General features: G+C 40.5%; 1 protein-coding gene across 4 annotated transcripts in view; it reads right to left on the bottom strand.

The window, feature by feature from the left end:
• si:dkey-172j4.3 (diacylglycerol kinase eta) overlaps window positions 1-21,287 on the bottom strand; it is a 145,952-nt gene that overhangs the window by 26,652 nt on the left and 98,013 nt on the right. For all 4 annotated transcript variants that reach the window (XM_037758281.1, XM_037758282.1, XM_037758283.1 and 1 more), the window contains 8 exons: window positions 19,798-19,906; window positions 15,809-15,948; window positions 11,721-11,808; window positions 8,196-8,287; window positions 4,424-4,523; window positions 2,227-2,292; window positions 686-857; window positions 464-562 (listed from right to left, as the gene is read on the bottom strand). In XM_037758281.1, the coding sequence (XP_037614209.1) occupies window positions 464-562; window positions 686-857; window positions 2,227-2,292; window positions 4,424-4,523; window positions 8,196-8,287; window positions 11,721-11,808; window positions 15,809-15,948; window positions 19,798-19,906 (866 nt within the window). The remainder of the gene's footprint in view (window positions 1-463; window positions 563-685; window positions 858-2,226; window positions 2,293-4,423; window positions 4,524-8,195; window positions 8,288-11,720; window positions 11,809-15,808; window positions 15,949-19,797; window positions 19,907-21,287) is intronic.

Below are 21,287 nucleotides of genomic sequence, written 5' to 3'. Positions count from 1 at the left end.
ATCTGGTCCATCTATCTATGCAATGTTCATACATGTTTTACTCTAGTAACAATTTCTCAAGGGTTTCTATTCATTCATTAATATTTACATCATTTTGTAAATATTAATGAATACTTGTTAAACTGTTAAAATAACAAATTATAGCATTACTAATAATGAATAAACATTAATTATCATTTCATTGTTTGTTAAAATTAAAATAACTATTATTTAAATGTAATGAACTAACAATTTATCGTTTATGAATAATGGTTATTATAAAGTGTTACTGAGTTTCCTTCTAAAATTGGATTCATCAGCATTTCTTTAGACAAAATAACACCAAAGTTGTGAAGTTCTGAGTTGTCCTTGAAGGAATGACTTTTTCAAACCATTTCTGAGAAATGCAGTAGTGAGAGTTTTTTAAATACTGATGTCCCTTCACCTCGTGTCCCTGCTGATGTCAAACTAAAGGGACACCTACGTGGTTCAGTGTCCTTCAGCTCCTCGCTGTTTTCTCTTTTGATGGAGGACAAGGACGACATCCTCTGGACCTGCGTGTGTCGGTTCTGCTCGTCCACCACTGAAATGATGACACCAGTGAACTTCATACAAAACACTCCACTGTGTCACAATGATACCAAGAGAAGAAAAAAGGACCACAATAAATCCTTTCTAGCTGTTATTGGAGAGGCCTTCCTCTTACCCTTCTCTGCCTGTTCGATGATCTGCCTCAGGGCTTTCTTCAGGCTGTTGGCCCGGAGCATCAGCTGCTCCTTGGACCGGTACGTTTTACCCTCTGAACCCGACTCGCCGCCACTTTCCCCGGGGCTCGAGCCGCCGCTCTCCTGGCTGGGCACTGAACCTGCTGGAACCACCTGGATGTGACAGGAAAAGAAGAGGTAGAATTTTATTATCTGTCAGATAATATCTATAAAATACATCCTGTTAGGCGAGAGGGGGAACACTCTATATCCTGTCTCAGCAAACAACACCATTCAGTATCTCAGACATATAGGGCATTAGTCAACTCTTCAACTCTATCTCACTAAGTGGAAGACGTCTGAAACTGACATTTTGTGCCTTATTAATCATCCTTACATTGGGCCAATGATGCCAAAGAAACAGACGTTGTGTGACGCTAAAGCCTTCCTTTGAAAAAGGTTAATATGCATAATAGAAATCAGTATATAGAAGCGCAAGGAAATATACAATCAAATGTATTAAAATCAGGGCTGTCAATCGATTAAAACATTTAATTGCCATTAATCGCAAATTAATAACACATTTTTTTACCTGTTTATGAACCTTAAAGGGAGATTTGTGAAGTATTTAATCCTCTTATCAACATGGGAGTGTGCAAATATGCTGCTTTATGCAAATGTATGTATATATTTATTAGTGGAATTTAATTAACAACACAAAACAATGACAGATATTGTACAGAAACCCTCACAGGTACTGCATTTAGCATAAAAAAATATGCTCAAATCATAACATTGCAAACTTCCGCTTGGGGCAACTCTCAACCGTCAGTTTACGTTCACTAAAAGTTATTGTTTTTGTCACCGACAGGCTTAGATTGTTATTAGAAGTGTCTGACAACATTATGGAAAGAACCCTACAGAGAAATACAACATTTTTCTGACCTTTCTCTTGATCCGGTCTGTTTATTATTATGTCATGTGACTTGTTGCCAAAAGGCAACGGTGGAAACGTGAGAGAGAGGTGGAGAGAGGAGTGCCGGTGTTGTCAGAGTTTGTTGTGTTGGAGTACAGGAAGCGTAGCTTAGTGGTATCTAAAAGATTTTCAACGTCATGGCTGAATATTTAGATGATTTCCACAATGTGGATGGACGCAAGATTTCAGAACGAGACTTCTCCGAGCAAACAGTCACCAGCGTTTCCCTCAATACTTGACCAATTTCAGAAAAGACACAAAAACACGGGAAAATAGGGTCCAGGTTGAAAAATACCAAAGTTGCCCTTTAAAGAAAAGTGATGTTTACCTTCTGAGATAATCTGAATATTACAACTGCAGTAGTGTTTATCAAGTAACAAGATAAGAAAAATCTCTCTTGTCTTCTCTCTAACTCAAATTTTCCGTACCAGATTAAACATGGACAACAGTGTTTTTTGTTTTCAGTCACTTCAGCTGTTACTTGATATGAAGTATTATGATTTTTGACCGTTGTGACACTGATTGCTTTGACTGTTTCACATTGATTAGAAGTGGTAGTGTTTTTACCTGAGCCTCCGCTTCTTCACTTAAGGCCTTCACGAGGGAATCAAGCTTCTCATTCAGCAGTGCACACTGGGAGAAAAGACAGACAGATATTTTTATTGTTTATATGGCTCCCTTGCTCACGTCAAAATCATATGAGACGAGTGTAAATCAGGAGATAAAGTACACATCAATGCTAGGCACAAGGTCCTAAATTCAAATTTTTGTGCAGCTGCAGCAACACTTGAAACCAGCATGAAATCAATATAGCACATCGAGGTTTTATTTGCAGAAGCAACAGGCGAATTTCCCTCCGGGCATCAATAAAGCATCACATTACTTGGAAAGAGACGGATAAGCGGAACGGAGCTCAAAGCGCTCTGACAAGAAGGGTTTGGGGAAGGCGTGAGACGCCTCTGCTGGGTGAATTGATTTCTCTTCTTGGAAATGTCTCACACAAGATTCTGCAAACCTTTCTTCCTCTCAGCATGATTCTCTTTGCAGTTTCAAACTTGTAGGACTTTTATCTGCTGGTGACGGACAGCTGCTGTAATGATGTAGTTTAACCTCTTAACAACATCCCAGTTTACACATCTTCTTTTCTTTAAACAGCTTTAAAATCATCTCTGTTCCATGAACTACGTGATGTTTACCCAGAGTACAATATTAGAACCCAATGACTCCATGTTGTTCATGGCTGCACCGTTCCATCAAATGGAAATATTTGATATGTCTCGTGCATGCTTTTTATATACATTTGCACCAAATTCAAACAGATTTAGTATATTTTTATACTTTTGAATCTCTAATTTTGAGAGCTCTACTTAGAATAAACAAAAATGCACACCTATCTCTCCGAGTCATGATGCCTTATTTACACCAAGAGTGAAGCGGATTTTCACCCCGCTTTACTCGAGTGAGTTGGACCGCCGGTATCATCTGTGTTCATTCGCATTAGAGGAGAGGAGGAGGAGAAAGAGGAGGGGCTTGTCTCCATAGATCTCCTTTCCACCATTTTCTCCATCAACCATGGAAAATATAACCACTGTTGCTGCTTTGTACATACTGACTGTACCTAGCAAGCCACACGTCGCTACTGTGCTATGAACCCCAAATAATCAGATTGTGTTGTGATTTAATTGCAATAAACAATCAAAAGGATGCCAAAATCAGTACATAATGATACTGATTTGTAAAAGGTCTGAATTCGTGCTTGGTATCAAAAACTGTTGACATTTGGAGAATTCTGCAAGAATTGCATTTTTCGGCGAATGGATGGCGAGCACTTCTGTTGTGTAAACTGACCAGAAAACCCCTTAAGGAAAGCCATCCATCCTCTGAATGCTCTAGGTCTCTAGCCTGATCCATCCATCCTCTGAATGCTCTAGGTCTCTAGTTTGATCCATCCATCCTCTGAATGCTCTAGGTCTCTAGTTTGATCCATCCATCCTCTGAATGCTCTAGGTCTCTAGGTTTGTGGCTGTAAAGTTTCATGAGGCTGTTATTGAGGTCACTGAAATGTCTCCTATGGGGACTAACATCATCACACATGAATACAGGTGGGCTCATTGGATCCATAAGAGTCTCAGCTTTACAGTGATACCCAATATATGGAATTCAAGACTTTAGGGACCCCTGTATGCAGAAATATTCAAACACACCATTTTAGAATAGGAGACAATAACACATTTATACTGCATGATTATCATAAAGTGGGCATGTCTGTAAAGGGGAGACTTGTGGGTACCCATAGAACCCATTTACATTCACATATCTGTAGGTCAGAGGTCAAGGGACCCCTTTGAAAATGACTATGCCAGTGTTTCCTTGCTAAAATTTAACCCAACTTTGGAGCGTTATTTATCCTCCAAGCTAGTATGAAATGGTACCAATGGATTCTTTAGGTTTTCTAGTTTCATATGATATGTGTGTCTTCACTCTAGTCCTAAAACTGCTAGAGCCTCTGAAAGACAGTAAAATCAGTTGGGGTCGCGGGTCTCAGGGGGTTAACACCACTGTTCAGCCTTCCAGCTTTAACTGCTCTTTAAACGTATAATGTGTCAAATGGTTGAATAGATAGAAAATATGGAAGGAATAGTGACACTTAAACCTTCTACACAACTATTTCTATCACTCTCTATTATAGAAAAACACCTCCACTGCCCACTTGTCACTGTTACACAAGCTCTTACATAACCCAAACCATTACACACACATATACCTTCTTTGCCATGGCATCTGCCTCCTCCTTGTTCTCTGTGGCTCTCTCGTACGCCTTCCCCACCTCCGCCACAAAGTCATTCACTGTCCCACACAGGAACCTGGAGAGAGAGAGAGAGAGGGGATGGGTGAGGGTGAAGGTCAATATGATTAACGTTGGAAATTAAACTAATCAGCAGGGCAACACATTTCAGATTGGGTGAGTCACCGTGCAGTCACTGTTTAAAGATTACACACACACACACACACGGCCGCCTACCTAACCTGTCAGCTACGTCGCCTCCACACACTCACTATTTACTCACAGCTGTTACATTGCTGCTGTATGACTCAGCAGGGAGGTTTCTCCAAACTCACACAGCCCTCGTGCATTTAGCAAATATTGGATTCTATCAAATTAATATTGCTGCAGAAAAACACCTTCCTCATTTATGAATCGTGCCCTTACATGCACTCTCACAGGTTTTTATTTCCAATTTTATATCTGGAAATTACAGGTGAATGAAAGCACACTGTTTTAACTAGTTTAATGGTAGTTTTTGAAAGGCGTGAGCTCAGTCTGGGTCCACAAATTGCTGCTGAATATCGTGCAAATGTCCCTTCAACTTGAGGAAGCAGAAGTGGAAATTAATCAATCATATGTCATTGCTTAACAGCAGCAGGTGGCAGGGTATAGTTAGAAAAGTTTGACCGCACAGTGCCATTTCATTTTGGTTGCAAACTTACAATTGATGCCTCTGAAACCATGTAAATTTAGATTTTGATTGGAGTGCAACCTGTTACTACAACCTACACCTTAGATTAAGATTTCTACTCATTAGTTAAAAAGATGAAACTTTAATTTATGTAAATCTAACTCTCCAGGAAAGTCTCTTAATTTTTTTCGGGAGTGTTCCGGAGTTGCCAACATTTGGAGTCATGGTAACAGGGTGTTATCAGATCTTAACAGAAAATTAACTTTTGTGGTTTCACAGCTGCCCAGAACACAGTTCAAATCCTGGATTACTCCTGATATCTGTATGCAATCGCTCTGGATAAATAATCTACTGAGCATATAGTAAAAGGAATGTATGGAAGACTGTTAGGGCCAGGCATAAGGGAAAAAAATTAGGAGTAAGACTTTTTTTTATTTAATCTGCATTTCTAATCAACATAATGAGAATATAGCCAAAATGTCGAGAATAATATTTAAATTTTTAGTATATGTGCTAACGCTAGTAGTACGATTTTTTTCTCAACAATTCAACATTTATTCCTTGTGTTTCGTCTTTATTCTTGTATTTGACTTAATTCTTGGGATGTCACGAGGACAAATACTTTGGTGCCAAGTCGATGCCAAAATTCTGAAAACGTTACGGTTCCCGTTTTTCTACAGTACATGGTATCTACCATAAGTACCGTCAGGGCTCGAGACTAACGGCGCCATGTTGTCCCGGTGATGATAGAAAACGTGTTTGTGTTTTTAACCTCACTATCGACGCATCCACCTTATTTTTTTCCTGATAATGCTACATTGCAAACAAAAAATGTTTGTTGAAATCGGCAGGACGAGAGCTAGTTAACATTAGCTGTTAGTTCCATGCAGGACTGTGCTGCTTACCAGCTACTAACAGTTAAAACTAACTAGCTGGGCGCCTGGGTTAGCTCAGTTGGTAGAGCGGGCGCTCTAGCTCTCTCTCTCTCTCTCTCCTCCATTTCCAAGACTCTATCCACTGTCCTCTCAATAAAAATGGAAATTGCCCCCAAAAAAATAACTTAAAAAAAAAAAAAAAAACTAACTAGCTGTCATGCTGCCAATTTCAACAGGGGAGGTGCCATTACATACATTATGATGCGTTCCGGCTCTGTTCAGTAAAAATGAGGATTGGGTGAAGGTAAATTCTAACGTTATCATGATGTGTTCAAATGTATTCTTGTAAAATTAATTTTTTGGCGAGAAACTTGAATAAATCCTTGTGACCTGTTTAACTTCCTACCAACAAAATAATCTGTAAACAGTAATAAAGGAGTGACGTTTATTGCTTTACTTTTGTTTTTTTACCATGGTATCGAATTGGTATTGAGAGTCGTGGAATTTCACTGGTATTGTTATCGACTACTAAATTTCTGCTATCGTGACATCCCTAGTTTATTCTTGACATTTCGACTTTATTCTCAAAATGTAAAAAAAAGAAAAAAAACTCCTCCTGATTTATTTTTTCTTATACGTGGTACTAATACTGAAAGTTCGCCCATATTCTCGACATTTCGACTTTATTTTTGAAATGCAAAGTAAAAAAAAAATCCTCCTCATTATTTTTCCTCATGCCTGGCCCTAATAATCTTCTGTAGGAATGTACAACAGCAAGACTGAACAACACTCATTCCTCTATAGTTTACACCTGGCATTCCTTATGAAGGGATATCTTTGTTGCTTTTCTGCTTGCAATGTTACATGCCACCAGTTTTCTGTAGGGTTGTTGTAAAGGTGGGGATTTCTTCACCAGCTGCTGAGATTTTATGCTTTCAAAACTGCTGTAAAGCAGAACAAGGTGTTCATCTGTAACCTACAATATAACCAGGCCAGGTGTTGGGTTTTTCCTTTCTTTAAAAGGTTTTATTTGCATCACAGTAGATGTCTTGCTTTTTAAATTCAATGACAAAGCAGTGTTATCATTATACTATTACCCCTATGTGAGATCTTTCTGTTAGAGCTTTGTTCTACTTATCTATCTTACTTACTTGTCTTTATTGTCAAGTATGACCCTATTATGTCAGTAACATATCATTGTTAATGGTTAAAGGGAACCATTAGAACCTGACAGCGGTCTTGCTTTACTTAATGTCCCTTTAGTGTCTTTGCTGGCAAAACGACAACACATTTATTACAGTTAACTGGATAATAACAAGTCACAGCCCTGCTGTATATATGAAGTAAACTCTCCAACAAGTCTGAATCTTGATGCTATTTCCCATCAAAAGACCTTCATCTACACCAAAGTTTGTTTTGATTTCTTAGACACTAAGTGAGGAACTCCAAGTAGTGAACAAAATGAACTCAATTCATGAAAAAATATGCAAGAGAAAAGTGCCGCACCGAGCTGGCTGATCCTGACGGAATCCCATTTTATGTTATTTTCGTACTTTTCATACTAACTGATTTTTATTTTTGATCTCTATCATGTCGGGTGTCTCTCTTGACCCTTGGCTAATAGAAACCTGTTAAAATTATACCGCAAGATTTAAAAAATAAACATTTCAAAGCAGGAAAGACACATTTTACTCTGTCCGACAATGCTGGTGTTACATTTCGATGGAAATGTGCTTTGAGTGCGTCCTAAAGTCCCTGAAGTGTTTGAAATGTGCTGCAGGTCTCCACTACAATCAGCAGCGGTTTAAAAACACACACAAAGTGGTGGAGAAAAGTGCTCTGTAATGACCGCTAGACTCTTCCCAAAGGAAGACTACTAATGTACTAATGCACTGAGGATGACCCCTAAATACTGAGTCATTTGTCTCTTTCACTTACAGCCGAGCAGCACTTACTGTCCATTCCATGTGTGTTAAAGTGTGTGTGTCCTTACGGAGCACAAAAAATCAATACTCATTGACCAGAAGCTCACTTCTCCCTTTTTGTTTGCCTCTTTCTCTCATCATCTCTCTTCTTTATTTTCCCTCCTAACTTCATCCTGCCATCTTTGTTCTCGTCTTCCAACCTTCCCATTCTTCAACTGCTTTCTCCTCCCTCCTACTTTTCTCCCGTCCCTGTTTCTGAAGATATTCATGGCACGTACTTGGCAGAGGAAATGACGTCAGTGTGTTTGTCAGAGTCCAGGATCTTGGCGAGGTGGGAGGCCACGGAGTCTGCATACTGAGTGATGTGGACCTGTGAGAGAAAGAGACTTTACACTTATATAATACCCTTTTTCCACCAAAATTAGCACGAATATACACGTTTTTTAAACAGGGAAAACCAGCTAAAACCAGTTAAAATGGTACATTATTTTTTATTTTATTTTCTTATTAAGTCTGTCTATGGAGGACGAAACCTGCCAAAATCAAAAATAAATGACTCGACAAATAAATATGTCATTAAATGCAGCAAAGAATATTATTAAAAAGAAATATAGTCATTAGTTAATTGATAAAATGTGATATAAACTGATATTTCAGTTTTAATTTGCTTTTTTTAAAAAATTTATTTATCTTTATATTACTTCCCTTATGTATTTACTCTTCTGTTTGATTTTCACTTTTATTTATTTATGTATTTATTTTTATTAATTTTTTTATTAATTTATTTTTGCATTCAAAATTAAATACAAATAAATAAAAGGGACAATTAAACAGAATAAGGGAATTAATACAAAGATAAATAAAGAAGCAAATTAAAACACATCTATTCATATCACATTTTATCAAATACTGAATGGCTACGTTTATTTTTAATATAATTTTTACTACATTTAATGACATATTTATTTATTTATTAGAAACTAAGTCAATAAAGCACCCTCCACAGTATAAACTTGCAAACCAACTGCCCACAAAAAGACTTACTGTGGTCTGGCCAGGCTCAAAGACATGACTGGGGTAGGTTTGGGGTGCGTCCATTTGCTGTTACCCCCAAAAAATTTCTTTTCGGTTGATTGGCCCAGCCTTTAACTGAGTGATAAATGACTGTTGAGAAGCTTAAAAGTCTTTAAACTGGAAGAAATCTGATAACTTCTGGAATTTTTTGTTGGGCTTTATTAGTTGTAACCTACAGAAGACATTCCACAAATGTGTACCATGATCTGCAAATATTTCACTATCCACATACATGTATTTTTGTATTTGTGTAAAGTCACATTCACCAAAATACAGGGCGATTTGCAAATATGCATAAACTTACTCTGTAAATTTCCATTTTAATGTTTACATGTAAAGTGATATCTACACATTTGTGCATCTATTTCTACACGTGGAATGATATTTGCGCATTTTGCAGATCACTTCCTGTGCATTTGTCGGCCATGTGACATTTGCAACTTCCCTCCTGTTTGTTTACAGAATTTTGTCCGATTGGTACCGCAGCAGATCTGTAAATAATAGTTGTAATCCACAGAAGACATTCCACAAATATGTATCATGATCTGCAAATATTTCACTACCAACAAACGTATTTTTGTATTTGTGTTGTGTAAAGTCACATCCACAAAAATGCAGGGCGATTTGCAAAATACACATAACTTACTCTGTACGTATTTTAAGGTTTACATGTAAAGTGATAAACACGCATTTGTGCATCTATTTCTACACGTGGAATGCTATTTGCGCATTTGCAGATTGCTTCCTGTGCATTTGTGGGCCATGTGACATTTGCAACTTCCCTCCTGTTTGTTTACGTAATTTTGTCCAATTGATACCGCAGCAGAAGAAGAGTCTAGGACAACCAACAGCCTGGATTCTGGAGGTGAAAGACGACGTGGAATATCTTTATTTAACGCGAGCCAGTGTCAATGACTAAATCAGTTTTATTGCATTGTTTTCTATTAGAATGAACTAAATGGCCGCGAGAGACGAAGCGCTGCACAGCGTGCGTGTTTTGTCAGACTTCCTGTTTCTATTTATTCCTTATTCTAAAATATGAAGAATGGCTGATTGGTGAAATTGAAATGATATAAATATATAGAAATGATGTTATCTGATACGATACCTCCTCATTTCACTACAAACACCTAAACACCCATCTTTTAAGTGGTTACGTCTCTAGTCTTGACCGCACAACTGATACGTGGTTTGTGTACATGGTGTAACATAAGTGCATATTTAACGGTGTGGAGAAAGAGCGTCCGATGTTATTAGGCTATAAGTAAATAAAAAGATAAATCTATCTTCTTATCTTGTTTACTTATAGCCTAATAACATCGGATCATCGGTTCATTCTAATAGAAAACAATGCAATCAAACTGATTTTGTCACTGACGCTGGCTCGCGTTAAATAAAGATATTCCACGTCGTCTTTCACCTCCAGAATCCAGGCTCTTGGTTGTCTTAGATTCTTCTTCTATAGCTTTCTGCCAGCAGCGTTAGACTGTAGTTTCGTCAACTCATGTGAGGGAATGTCGCCCCCTCCTGGTGGAGCTAGTAAATGCACCTCTTACTTACAGATTGTTTCTACAGATCTGCTGCAGTACCAATTGGACAAAATTATGTAAACAAACAGGAGGGATGTTGCAAATGTCACATGGCCCACAAATGCACAGGAAGCAATCTGCAAATGCTTAAATATCATTACACGTGTAGAAATAGATGCACAAATGCGTGTTTATCACTTTATATGTAAACCTTAAAATACGTACAGAGTAAGTTATGTGTATTTGCAAATCGCCCTGCATTTTTGTGGATGTGACTTTACACAACACAAATACAAAAAATACGTTTGTGGGCAGCGAAATATTTGCAGATCATGGTACATATTTGTGAATTGTCTTCTGTGGATTACAACTATTATCTACAGATCTGCTGCGGTACCAATCGGACAAAATTCTTTAAACAAACAGGAGGGAAGTTGTAAATGTCACATGGACCACAAATGCACAGGAAGCGATCTGCAAATGCGCAAATATCATTCCACGTGTAGAAATAGATGCAGAAATGTGTAGATATCACTTTAGATGTAAACCCTAAATTACGTATTTACTTAGTAAGTTATGCGTATTTGCAAATCGCCCTGTATTTTTGTGAATGTGACTTTACACAACACAAATACAAAAATACATGTTTGTGTATGGTGAAATATTTGCAGATCATGGTACACATTTGTGGAATGTCTTCTGTGGGTTACAACTAATAAAGCCCAATAAAAAATTCCAGAAGTTATCAGATTTCTTCCAGTTTAAAGACTTTTAAGCTTCTCAACAGTCATTTATCACTCAGTTAAAGGCTGGGCCAATAAGTCCAATAAAAATTCCATAATAGCTCCTTTGGGAAATTTTACCGACGTAATGTATGAATTAGTGGTGAGAAGGTGGCTATGCAGGTATAGACTCATGCTGTCATTTTAAACTACAGCATGCCTTTAATCTACCAGAAGGAGTTGAGAGTTGAGAAGCGTTTTTTAGATCAAATTCAAAATACAGAGCTGTCCTGTGTAAATATTCACGCCACTCCCTGTGGTTTAGGTCTGATTGCTTGGCTGCCAGCTGCCAGCCTCAATTGATTCTCAGTGGATGTTTTCCAAACTAATTTCTTGAAGCTTGCGAGATCTGGCTGCGTGGGGCTAATTTATGGACACCATCTGTCAAAAAGCAGACAGATTCCTGAATGTAATTTACCTGCAGAGGAGAATCAAGGCTGTCGTCTTCTTTCACTATCGGTGTGCGTTTAGTGGTGGTGGGCACCTCGTACGTCATCACACTCCATCTAAAAACACACCCAGAAAATAAACGTTATTATTAGCTAATCAGATCCAGAGAGGAGGAAAGGACACAGGGAATCCAAACACGCAGCCTGTATGTCTTCTATCTGTGACTGTACCGCTGATAAAAACAGCAGATCAACAAAATCCATCTATAGTTCAAGCTGAGGACAAAGAAGTCATTAAACACCTGCAGAACATGTGCACGTTTTGTACCTATTTGAATTATGTACTGTTAAATAAAGGAGTAGTTTAACATTTTGTGAAATACGCTTATTCCCGTTCTTGCCGAGAGTTGGCTGAGAAGATTGATGCCACTCATGTCTGAACGGTAAATATGAAGCTACAGCCAGCAGCCAGTTAGCTGGAAAAAGACTGGAAACATGGGGAAACAGCTAGCTTGGCTCTGTCCAAAGGGAACAGAAGTTGCCTACCAGCACCTTTAAAACTCATTAATTAACATGCTACAATTTATGTTTAATATTTACAAAAACAGAAGTGTAAAAAAAGTACAAGTTGTGGTTTCATGGGGGCTTATATGCTGGACTATTTCTAGGCAGGGTGACTACCTCATGCTAAACTCTGCCAAAGATTGTTTATGAGGTAAAAGATGTATCACTCTGTAACACCTAAGTACAACAACGAACCTTTAGTGTCTTTGCTGGCAAAACGACAACACATTTATTACAGTTAACTGGATCATAACAAGTCACAGCCCTGCTGTATATATGAAGTAAACTCTCCAACCAGTCTGAATCTTGATGCTATTTCCCATCAAAAGACCTTCAGTGGATTTTTGTGGTTTTGTAGTTCCAACAACTCCAACAGAGTGATAACAGGCGGTAACCTCTGTTTCTGAAAAATGAAGTGAGTGCTGAAGTGCCTTAAACTTGCATTTTCTCTAATAGCCAGTAGGGGGCGACTCCTCTGGTTGCTAAAATGTCCAATGTCTATGAGAAAATGAGCCTACTTCTCACTTGATTTATTACCTCCGTAAACATTGTAAACATGAGTTTATGGTCTCAATCGCTAGTTTCAAGTCTTCTTCAACACAGCATGATGTTCATTTAGTAAATGATGGTCCCATTAAGAGTCAGATAGACCATAAAGCAGGGGATGCTTTAGGGCGGGGCTACCTTGTGATTGACAGGTCGCTATCACGGCATTGTCCGGTCTGGGAGTCGTACGTGTTTTTGTCTTACAACTTTAACCCTTTCACAGTGTGTTTTCATTTCACTGAAGTTAATTGTAACATTTGGTTGCCTAAAAAATTAGCTATACCCTCTTGTGTAACTTCTGGTTCCAAAAAGCCAAGATGGCGACGGCCAAAATGCCGAACTCAAGGCTTCAAAACTGTAGTCTACAAACCAATGGGTGATGTCATAGTGTGTACATACTTCTTATATAGTCTATGAGTAATACATCTTCTCTCTAGCTGACCACGTTGCGTTAATTTCAGGACTCACATTCTGTCAGTTAAAATTTCCTTCATATCTCCATATCAACTAGCTTAAGTTTATCAACTTTACAGTTTTGAATGGGCCCTTTAAATTGTTCATTTTGCACAAATTAAGACTTCACAAACATAATATAAAAATTATATACAGTGCAGAAAGAGGCAAAAAAAAACCACTGGGCTTATTTGAAGCCTCCCCCTAAATAGTGTCAAATTTCACAATGTTATAGAGAACACAAGATTAATATAACAATTAATATACATTGTGATTTCAGCATTAAACCTATTAAAATACAGGGGGCAGGGGCCTGTGAACTAGCCGGGGCCGATGGCTGTGGTATTTTATTTTGCTTAGCCAAATCATTGACTGTTGGGTGCGATGGTTCAGCAAGGCTGAATTGGCTTAATTTCACACACTGGTTTGTGATATTGTGTGTAAATAACAAGTAGGTGCTGTTATATGTGGTAAAAAAGCGAGCGCAAATCCAATGAAATGTACAATAACGATTCAGACATCAAAGGAAATACAAGCTTTGACTAATATCTTCAGTATTTGGATCAAGTAGCTTGTGAAAAATAAGGTGGCGGGCTGAAACTGTTATTTCAATGTACCAGATACATATTTAATCAACATTTAGGTAAATTTAAGTATCAGTTGGACTCTGCTGATAATGAATATTAAAGGATATTAGGATCCCTAATATATATTATGTGTAACTGGGTTGCTTTTTAAGTGTGTTTTCAATTATCAGCAGCAAATTATGCACTAATGCTGCTCCATGTTCAACTCTGTGTGGCATGATAAGTTATTTTTAAAGTTGTTTATGAATATTTCCCAGAGATATAAATAGAAATAGCCTGTAATACTTTTAGCTAAATGAAGCTCATGCGTAAATTCATTCATTCTGGGTCTCTCTCTCTCATGGGCTATTAATATGTCAGCTGATTATGGGCGTCTCTCTTTTCAGCGACCAATCAGAGCTTGCCATATCTCCCTCAACCAATCACATGCTGCTGTCAAAAGTTTAAAAAAACATTTCCCCTCTATGCAGTTTCAGTGTCAGCATTCAGCAAACGGACGCGACCCTCCACCACCCCATCACCTCCAGATTCATCACATCAGAGTAATCCTGCTCCACTTCATTCACCGGATCTGCATCAGTCTTCACCACCACCACCACCAGCGTCTAGACCCGGGGGGAATATTTCTACATCTTACTACAGCTTCACTTCCCCTTTATTATTTCACATCGGGTCTAAATCGCCAAAGAAATGTGCTATTCATAATATGTGCACTTTGTAATAAATCATCATTTAATTCATACGAGTCTTTCCTGATTGAATTATCTTTATTGCTTTGACTATTGCTTGCTCCTGTCTGCTGCCCTTGTGAAATATAGAACCGTAAGCCCACGGACACACCAGGAACGTCAGGAGCGCGTGTCGGCTGCGTGGCGTGTCGGCTGCGTGACACACACGTTGGGCGTTCACAGCTGCATTTCAGCTGCGTTTCTGCTGCTGCTATCAGCCCTTTCTTTCTACATAGAGTTTGCCTTTTAATGGCCATTTCATTTCATTATAAATGTCATTTATATTTATTTTAGACGGAGAAAGGTTAAGAAACGTGTGGAAATTTGTAAATAATAGTAATAATCCACAATTAAAACTCCGTACTATATTCATTCATGGAGCTCTCCAAGTCACTCTATGTTCTAGAACACTGTCCAGCACATATTTCAGAATAAAAGCCTTGTGTTAACAAATGAAGGAATTCTGTCCATAGAAAAAACGCTTGAGGGCTTTTATTTTGAAATGAAAGCAGGAAGTGTTGATTCAAACCCCATACATTATCAATTCATGGAGCCCTCCAAGTCACTGCAAGTTCCACAGCACTGACTGCTCATATTTCAGAATAAAAGCCTTGTGTTAACAAATGAAGGAATTCTGTCCATAAAAAAAACACTTGAGGGCATCTATTTTGAAGTGAAAGCAGGAAGTGTTGATTTAAAAATAAGCCTTTACTTTTTTTCATCTCCGTAACATATTCTACAGATAGAATGTCAATATACAGTCAATAGATCACTTTCACTGTCTGTTGTTGCTGTGAGTCGCGTGCGGCATGCGTCAAAATTAGGCGAGACCTCTATTCTCTAGAAGTGACGCGTGGGCAGTGTGGCTGCTCTAACCTGTTAACAGGGACGCCGAAATAAAAACAGGTAACGCAGCCGCCTAGCGCTCCATGCCATTCCCTGTGTTGATGAGGCTTAAGAAACAGCATTCATTAATTCGTACATTTGGGATTTCCTCCAACTTATTTTAGGAAATCCTCCAGGACAGTTTTCCTCTCAGTCATATTGATACTGTAGCTTAAAGCTATTCAGTCCTCCGTCCACCTGAAATGGACTATGCTTGGAAGTCTGAGGAACATGACAGGAAAGCCTTCAAAGGAAAACAAAGCCAAGACTTGGTCAGACACTGTACCTTGCAGGGAACAAATAGTGCTAATCACAGCATTTCCCCCCTTCTGCCCTCTCTCCCTCTAGTCTTACCGGTCCAGCATCTTGGTGGTGGCTCTCTCCAGCTTCTCCAGGATCTGCAGCAGCTGAGCGTCATCGTCACAGAGGCCTCCCCAGCCCAGGACACGGGCAAGGTCGTTACCTGTACCCAGAGGCAGCACGCCGAGCTGGCACTGTAATGTAAGACAGTAGGTCATCTGCAAACAAATTGACTAAATCCAATTTTCAATCAAAATCAGTAAGACTCATCAATCTAAATCACAAAGTCAGACACCACACATTTGTCCGCACAAATACAAACTAATCAAACTTTTTAGCCAAATTCACAGCAGAGCAACGGTGAAGTGTGGCCTGCGGCGAGCTGCTGTGCAATGTCTATGAAAAGCTGCGGCAGCCGCTCCCAAGCTCAGAGCACTGCGGTCGTTTGATTCTGTGGCAAAGTGCGGCCAAACAAAAGTTGGGAAAAGTTTAACTTTTAGTGGCGAAGTGCGGCCAGAGAACCCACAGCCAATCAGTAAACATATCCTGTGACTCCTGTGACATGTTGACCTGTGTAACAAAGAATGTCTTTCCACCTGAAACACATGAACACGCATCCCGGCCGCAGAAATATATAGTTATTGCTGCAAGCCACACTTTGGAATGAATTTGGCGTTATATCCTAACATTATTCCCTCTTGTCCTTTTTGTTATAAAAATGGGTTGGTAAGCATGAGCACACTAGTACATGTAGGGCTGGATCCGAATATTTGACTGTTCAGATGTTTGTTCGTTGGGTATTCGGTTTTCAATTTTGGTATTCGGGTATTTCTTTTTTCTTTTTTTAACCCTTCTGGATTATAAACAAGCATAAAACACACCAAACTTTTTGGAAATTTTTATTTACAAATAACACTGTAGAACAACAGAATCCTTAAAAAATTAATGCCTTCAATTAAACCAAAAGGCATAGTGTTGCAGCGCTATGCCGTTCATCTCAGCCGAGAACGGAGAAATGTCTGGCTGCTTCCCGTGTCATGTCATGGAGACAAGCCAAGCCAGAGGCCTCCCCACTGTTGCTTGTGTCTGAGCGTTCTCCGATGCATCCCATGGGGGGCTCAGACCGGCGGCTGCATTATGCAGCCAGGAGGTAATGCATGGAGACATCAGCCTCCGCCGTTTTGGGGGAGAGGGCCCGCATACGTGACTTTGAGGTACGTCTACACTCATACACAGAGGGAGGATGAGAGGAGACGCTCAGCACAGACGGAGTTGTGTGTGCACCGTCTACACAAGGTGTAAAAACAGCACTCGTGGACTCATCATGACACATTTTGTTCGAAAAAATAATCTGCGTGGGTCATAAAGGACAGAGGGGGTCGTATGTTGTACAGACGTGAAGCCCCCTGAGGCAAATTTATGATTTGTGATATTGAGTTATATACATAAAACTAACTTGACTTGAATATGACAACAGTAGACACAGATTAAAGTAATGCAGGCGTCTTCTGTGCCAATCAAATCCTACAACTCAATATAATGGGTTGATTATACAGCACAGGATGGAAACAATTGTTAGTCTGCCTCCAAATTTCATCCTCAAGGACAAAAAATTGTTTAAAACTTTAACATTTTGTAAAATAACGACAAATGTTAGATGGTGATTATAGACGCAAGTCAGAACGTAAAGTGAAGTGAATATCTTGAGAAAAATGTGAGAAACATCCCAATGGCTAAACCCTTGACATTGACTGGTTAACCTGATATAACCTAAATTATTGTCTGTCTGTCTGTTAGCAGGATTACTCCAAAAGTCTGCGATGGATTTGAATGAATTTTTTTGGAGGGTTGGGGTGTGGCACAATGAACAATCCATTAGATTTTAGTGGCAATCCGGATTCAAGAGTTTTTTTAAGAATTCCGATCAGCCTGAGCATTAAGACCACAGGGTATAACACATGCGCAGTGTAACTGATGATGCGTTGATGATGCATGACCCCGCCTCCTTCTGAGAGCATAGAGATACGTATGTGGATGTGTGTGTGGAGCTGCTGTCCATCCGCGGTGAGAAAGAACAAAGCGGTAGCTGACGGGATGAGAGACAACATAGTGTAACTTTATAAGAGAGAGGCATCCGCCGATACTTTACACGGAAACACACCGTGTTAATAATAAGCCGACCACCTCACAGTACCGCCAGCTGGGAGCTGTCATCTGTTTTTAAAGTCAGGCGTTGGCGGAGGTCTGTGCTCTCCGAGTGCCATTCTAGTTCAGATTGATTTGACATGGGGTTAGGTTTGGGGACCTCACAATTTCATCTCTGCTCTTTACAGATGATGTGGTTCTGTTGGCTTCATCGAGCTGTGACCTGCAGCACGCACTGGGGCGGATTGCAGCAGAGTGTGAAGCGGTCGGCATGAGAGTCAGTACCTCCAAGTCTGAGGCCATGGTGCTCTGCTGGATAATGGTGGACTGCGCCCTCCGGGTTGGGAGTGAGTTACTGCCGCAAGCGAGGGAGTTTAAGTATTTTGGGGTCTTGTTCACCAGTGATGGTAAAATGGAGCAGGAGATGGACAGGCGGATCGGTGCGGCGTCAGCAGTTATGCGGGCCCTGTTCCGGACCGTTGTGGTGAAGATGGAGCTGAGCTAGAGGGCAAAGCTCTCGATTTACCGGTCCATCTACGTTCCAACCCTCACCTCTGGTCATGAGCTGTGGGTAGTGACCGAAAGAATGAGATCACAGATACAAGCGGACAAAATTAGCTTCCTTCGTATGGTGAGGAGCTCAGCCTTAGAGAAGGGGTGAGGAGCTCAGCCTTAGAGAAGGGGTGAGGAGCTCAGCCTTAGAGAGAGGGTGAGGAGCTCAGCCTTAGAGAGAGGGTGAGGAGCTCAGCCTTAGAGAAGGGGTGAGGAGCTCAGCCTTAGACAGAGGGTGAGGAGCTCAGCCTTAGAGAAGGGGTGAGGAGCTCAGCCTTAGACAGAGGGTGAGGAGCTCAGCCTTAGAGAAGGGGTGAGGAGCTCAGCCTTAGAGAGAGGGTGAGAAGCTCAGCCTTAAAGAGAGGGTGAGGAGCTCAGCCTTAGACAGAGGGTGAGGAGCTCAGCCTTAGACAGAGGGTGAGGAGCTCAGCCTTATACAGAGGGTGAGGAGCTCAGCCTTAGACAGAGGGGGAGGAGCTCAGCCTTACACAGAGGGTGAGGAGCTTAGCCTTAGAGAAGGGGTGAGGAGCTCAGCCTTAGACAGAGGGTGAGGAGCTCAGACATCCGGAGGGAGCTCGGAGCTGCTCCTTCACGTCGTTTTTCTGGTCGTGGCCAACTGGTAATAGGCCCCGGGATAGACCCAGAACACGCTGGAGAGATTATATATCTGGTCTGGCCTGGGAACGCCTCGGGGTCCCCCAGGAAGAGCGTTGCTGGGGAGAGGAACGTCCGGAATTCCCTGCTAAGCCTGCTGCCCCCGCAACCCGGCCCCGGATAAGCAGAAGAAAATGGATGGATGGATGGATGGATGGATGGATGGATGGATGGATGGATGGATGGATGGATGGATTTGAGATGGCACTTATGCATCCTGATTAAATGCTAATTTAAAATAAAAACCTTGTTATCCGACATGGCATTCATGAAATCAAGTAATTGATTGATTTCATGGAATTAATCAAGAGTGACGGTGGTAATGGGTAAATTACCAATGACAGTTAATCAGTGTGTCATTGGTAATTAACCCATTACCACCCTCTCTCTCTCTTCACCCCTGTCCTTCCCTGACATTCTTTATTTATTGATTCATTGCTCTTTTGTCTGTGTTTCCTAATTCACTTCCTTTTTGGCTTTAATATGGTCAAAATGACTACAAAAGTTACTCTCCAAATGCTTTAGTTCTGTTTTTTTTTTTTATCATTTACAACATTAGCACAAAAGGTAGCTTTGCTTCTTTCTCTTGCCCATCAGCGTTTTCCACAGTTACCTTCAATATTGTATCATCATGCCCTACTACTCCTCCTCCTCCTCCTCTTCCTCCTCCTCCTCCTCCTCCTCGTTCTCACCTGTTTATGGAGGTTAAGTTTATCCAGCTCTGAGAGCACCCAACCCACGCTGCCGTCTCCTCCGCACACCAGGATACGAAACGTCACAAACTTCTGGAAAAGCCGCAGGCTGAGGGAGAAGAGAGTGGGATGGGACGGGAGGATGAGGAGCACAAAATGTTAAGAGGTAGATGTCATGAAAAGGCAGCTAAATTACAGCATCAGTACATCCATTAAACCAGTCATGACGAACTAGAAACTTCCACTAGTGAAGCATTAAACCAGGAAGAATAAAGCCTGTTAAAATATTTTTCTGCTACATATTAGGGCTGCACAATTAATCAAATATTTATCGCGATCACAATTTCGGCTTTCCACAATTAAATGAACATCCCCTGTGATATTGACGTTTAGAATGTGCGATCTGCTCATAGAAAACGCTGCAGCACATCAAATCAAGCGCTAAATAAACTAACAGCCATCAGCCGGTGATGTTATGGCTCTACTTTTAGGTATAGATACTGTCTATACAACCAGCGTGTTTATGATTAAATAAAGAGCATAACATAGTCTATCTAGCCTTTTAATGTTGCTAATTTCGCTCTCAAAGTGCACCAGATTGAAGCATTTAACTAGCAAAAGGGTAGGGTGAATATTACTGTATTTTTTTCATGTTGCAATATAAACTGGAAAAACAAAGTTTGGAAACTTGTGTTTGGTCGATTATTTCTCTGTTGTATCAATGCTAATTGGCATTGTATTTTACATCGTTGGAAAGCCTGTTTCTTTACCTTCGCAATGATGTCCAACTTGTAAGGATCATGCATTTGTGGGATGAGCAGCACAGCTGATTATGTGGGTAGCGCCCAAGAAAAATTCGCCAAAATGCTCTAAACAGTGTATTCTCATGAGGCTACCAGGAAGCCTGCAATGACTGCCCTTCACCGTCAGGCCCATTTGCGCTGGTGTCGACAACACAGATAATGGAACTTGAACATGTGGGGGAATGTCATGTTCAGTGATGAGTCCAGGTTCTGTCTGCGAAAGTTGGACGGCAGGGTCAAAGTATGGAGACGACGCGGAGAACGCTATGCTGATTGTTGCACCGATGGAGTAACAGCTTTTGGTGTGGGCTGTGTCATGGTGTGGGGCGGCATCTTCCTCACTGGCAAAACAAGGTTTGTCATCATTGAAGGCCATCTCAATGCAGTGAGATATCGGGACGAGATTCTGCAGCCAGTGGCGATCCCATATCTCCACAATCTGGGACCTAACTTCATCCTCCAAGATGACAACGCTCGCCCCCACAGAGCCAGGGTTATCACAGACTACCTCCACAATGTGGGAGTAGAGAGAATGGAACGGCCTGCCAAGAGTCCACACCTCAACCCAATTCAACATGTGGGATCAGGTTGGGCGTGCTGTACGTGTTAGAGTGACCAACACAACCTCGTTGGCTGACCTGCAACCAATCCTGGTTGAGGAATGGAACGCCATCCCACAGCAACGTG

Source organism: Sebastes umbrosus, chromosome 22 (genome assembly GCF_015220745.1).
Source record: "Sebastes umbrosus isolate fSebUmb1 chromosome 22, fSebUmb1.pri, whole genome shotgun sequence".
Classification (NCBI taxonomy): Eukaryota; Metazoa; Chordata; class Actinopteri; order Perciformes; family Sebastidae; genus Sebastes; species Sebastes umbrosus.
This window is presented reverse-complemented; position numbering and strand designations above follow the sequence as displayed.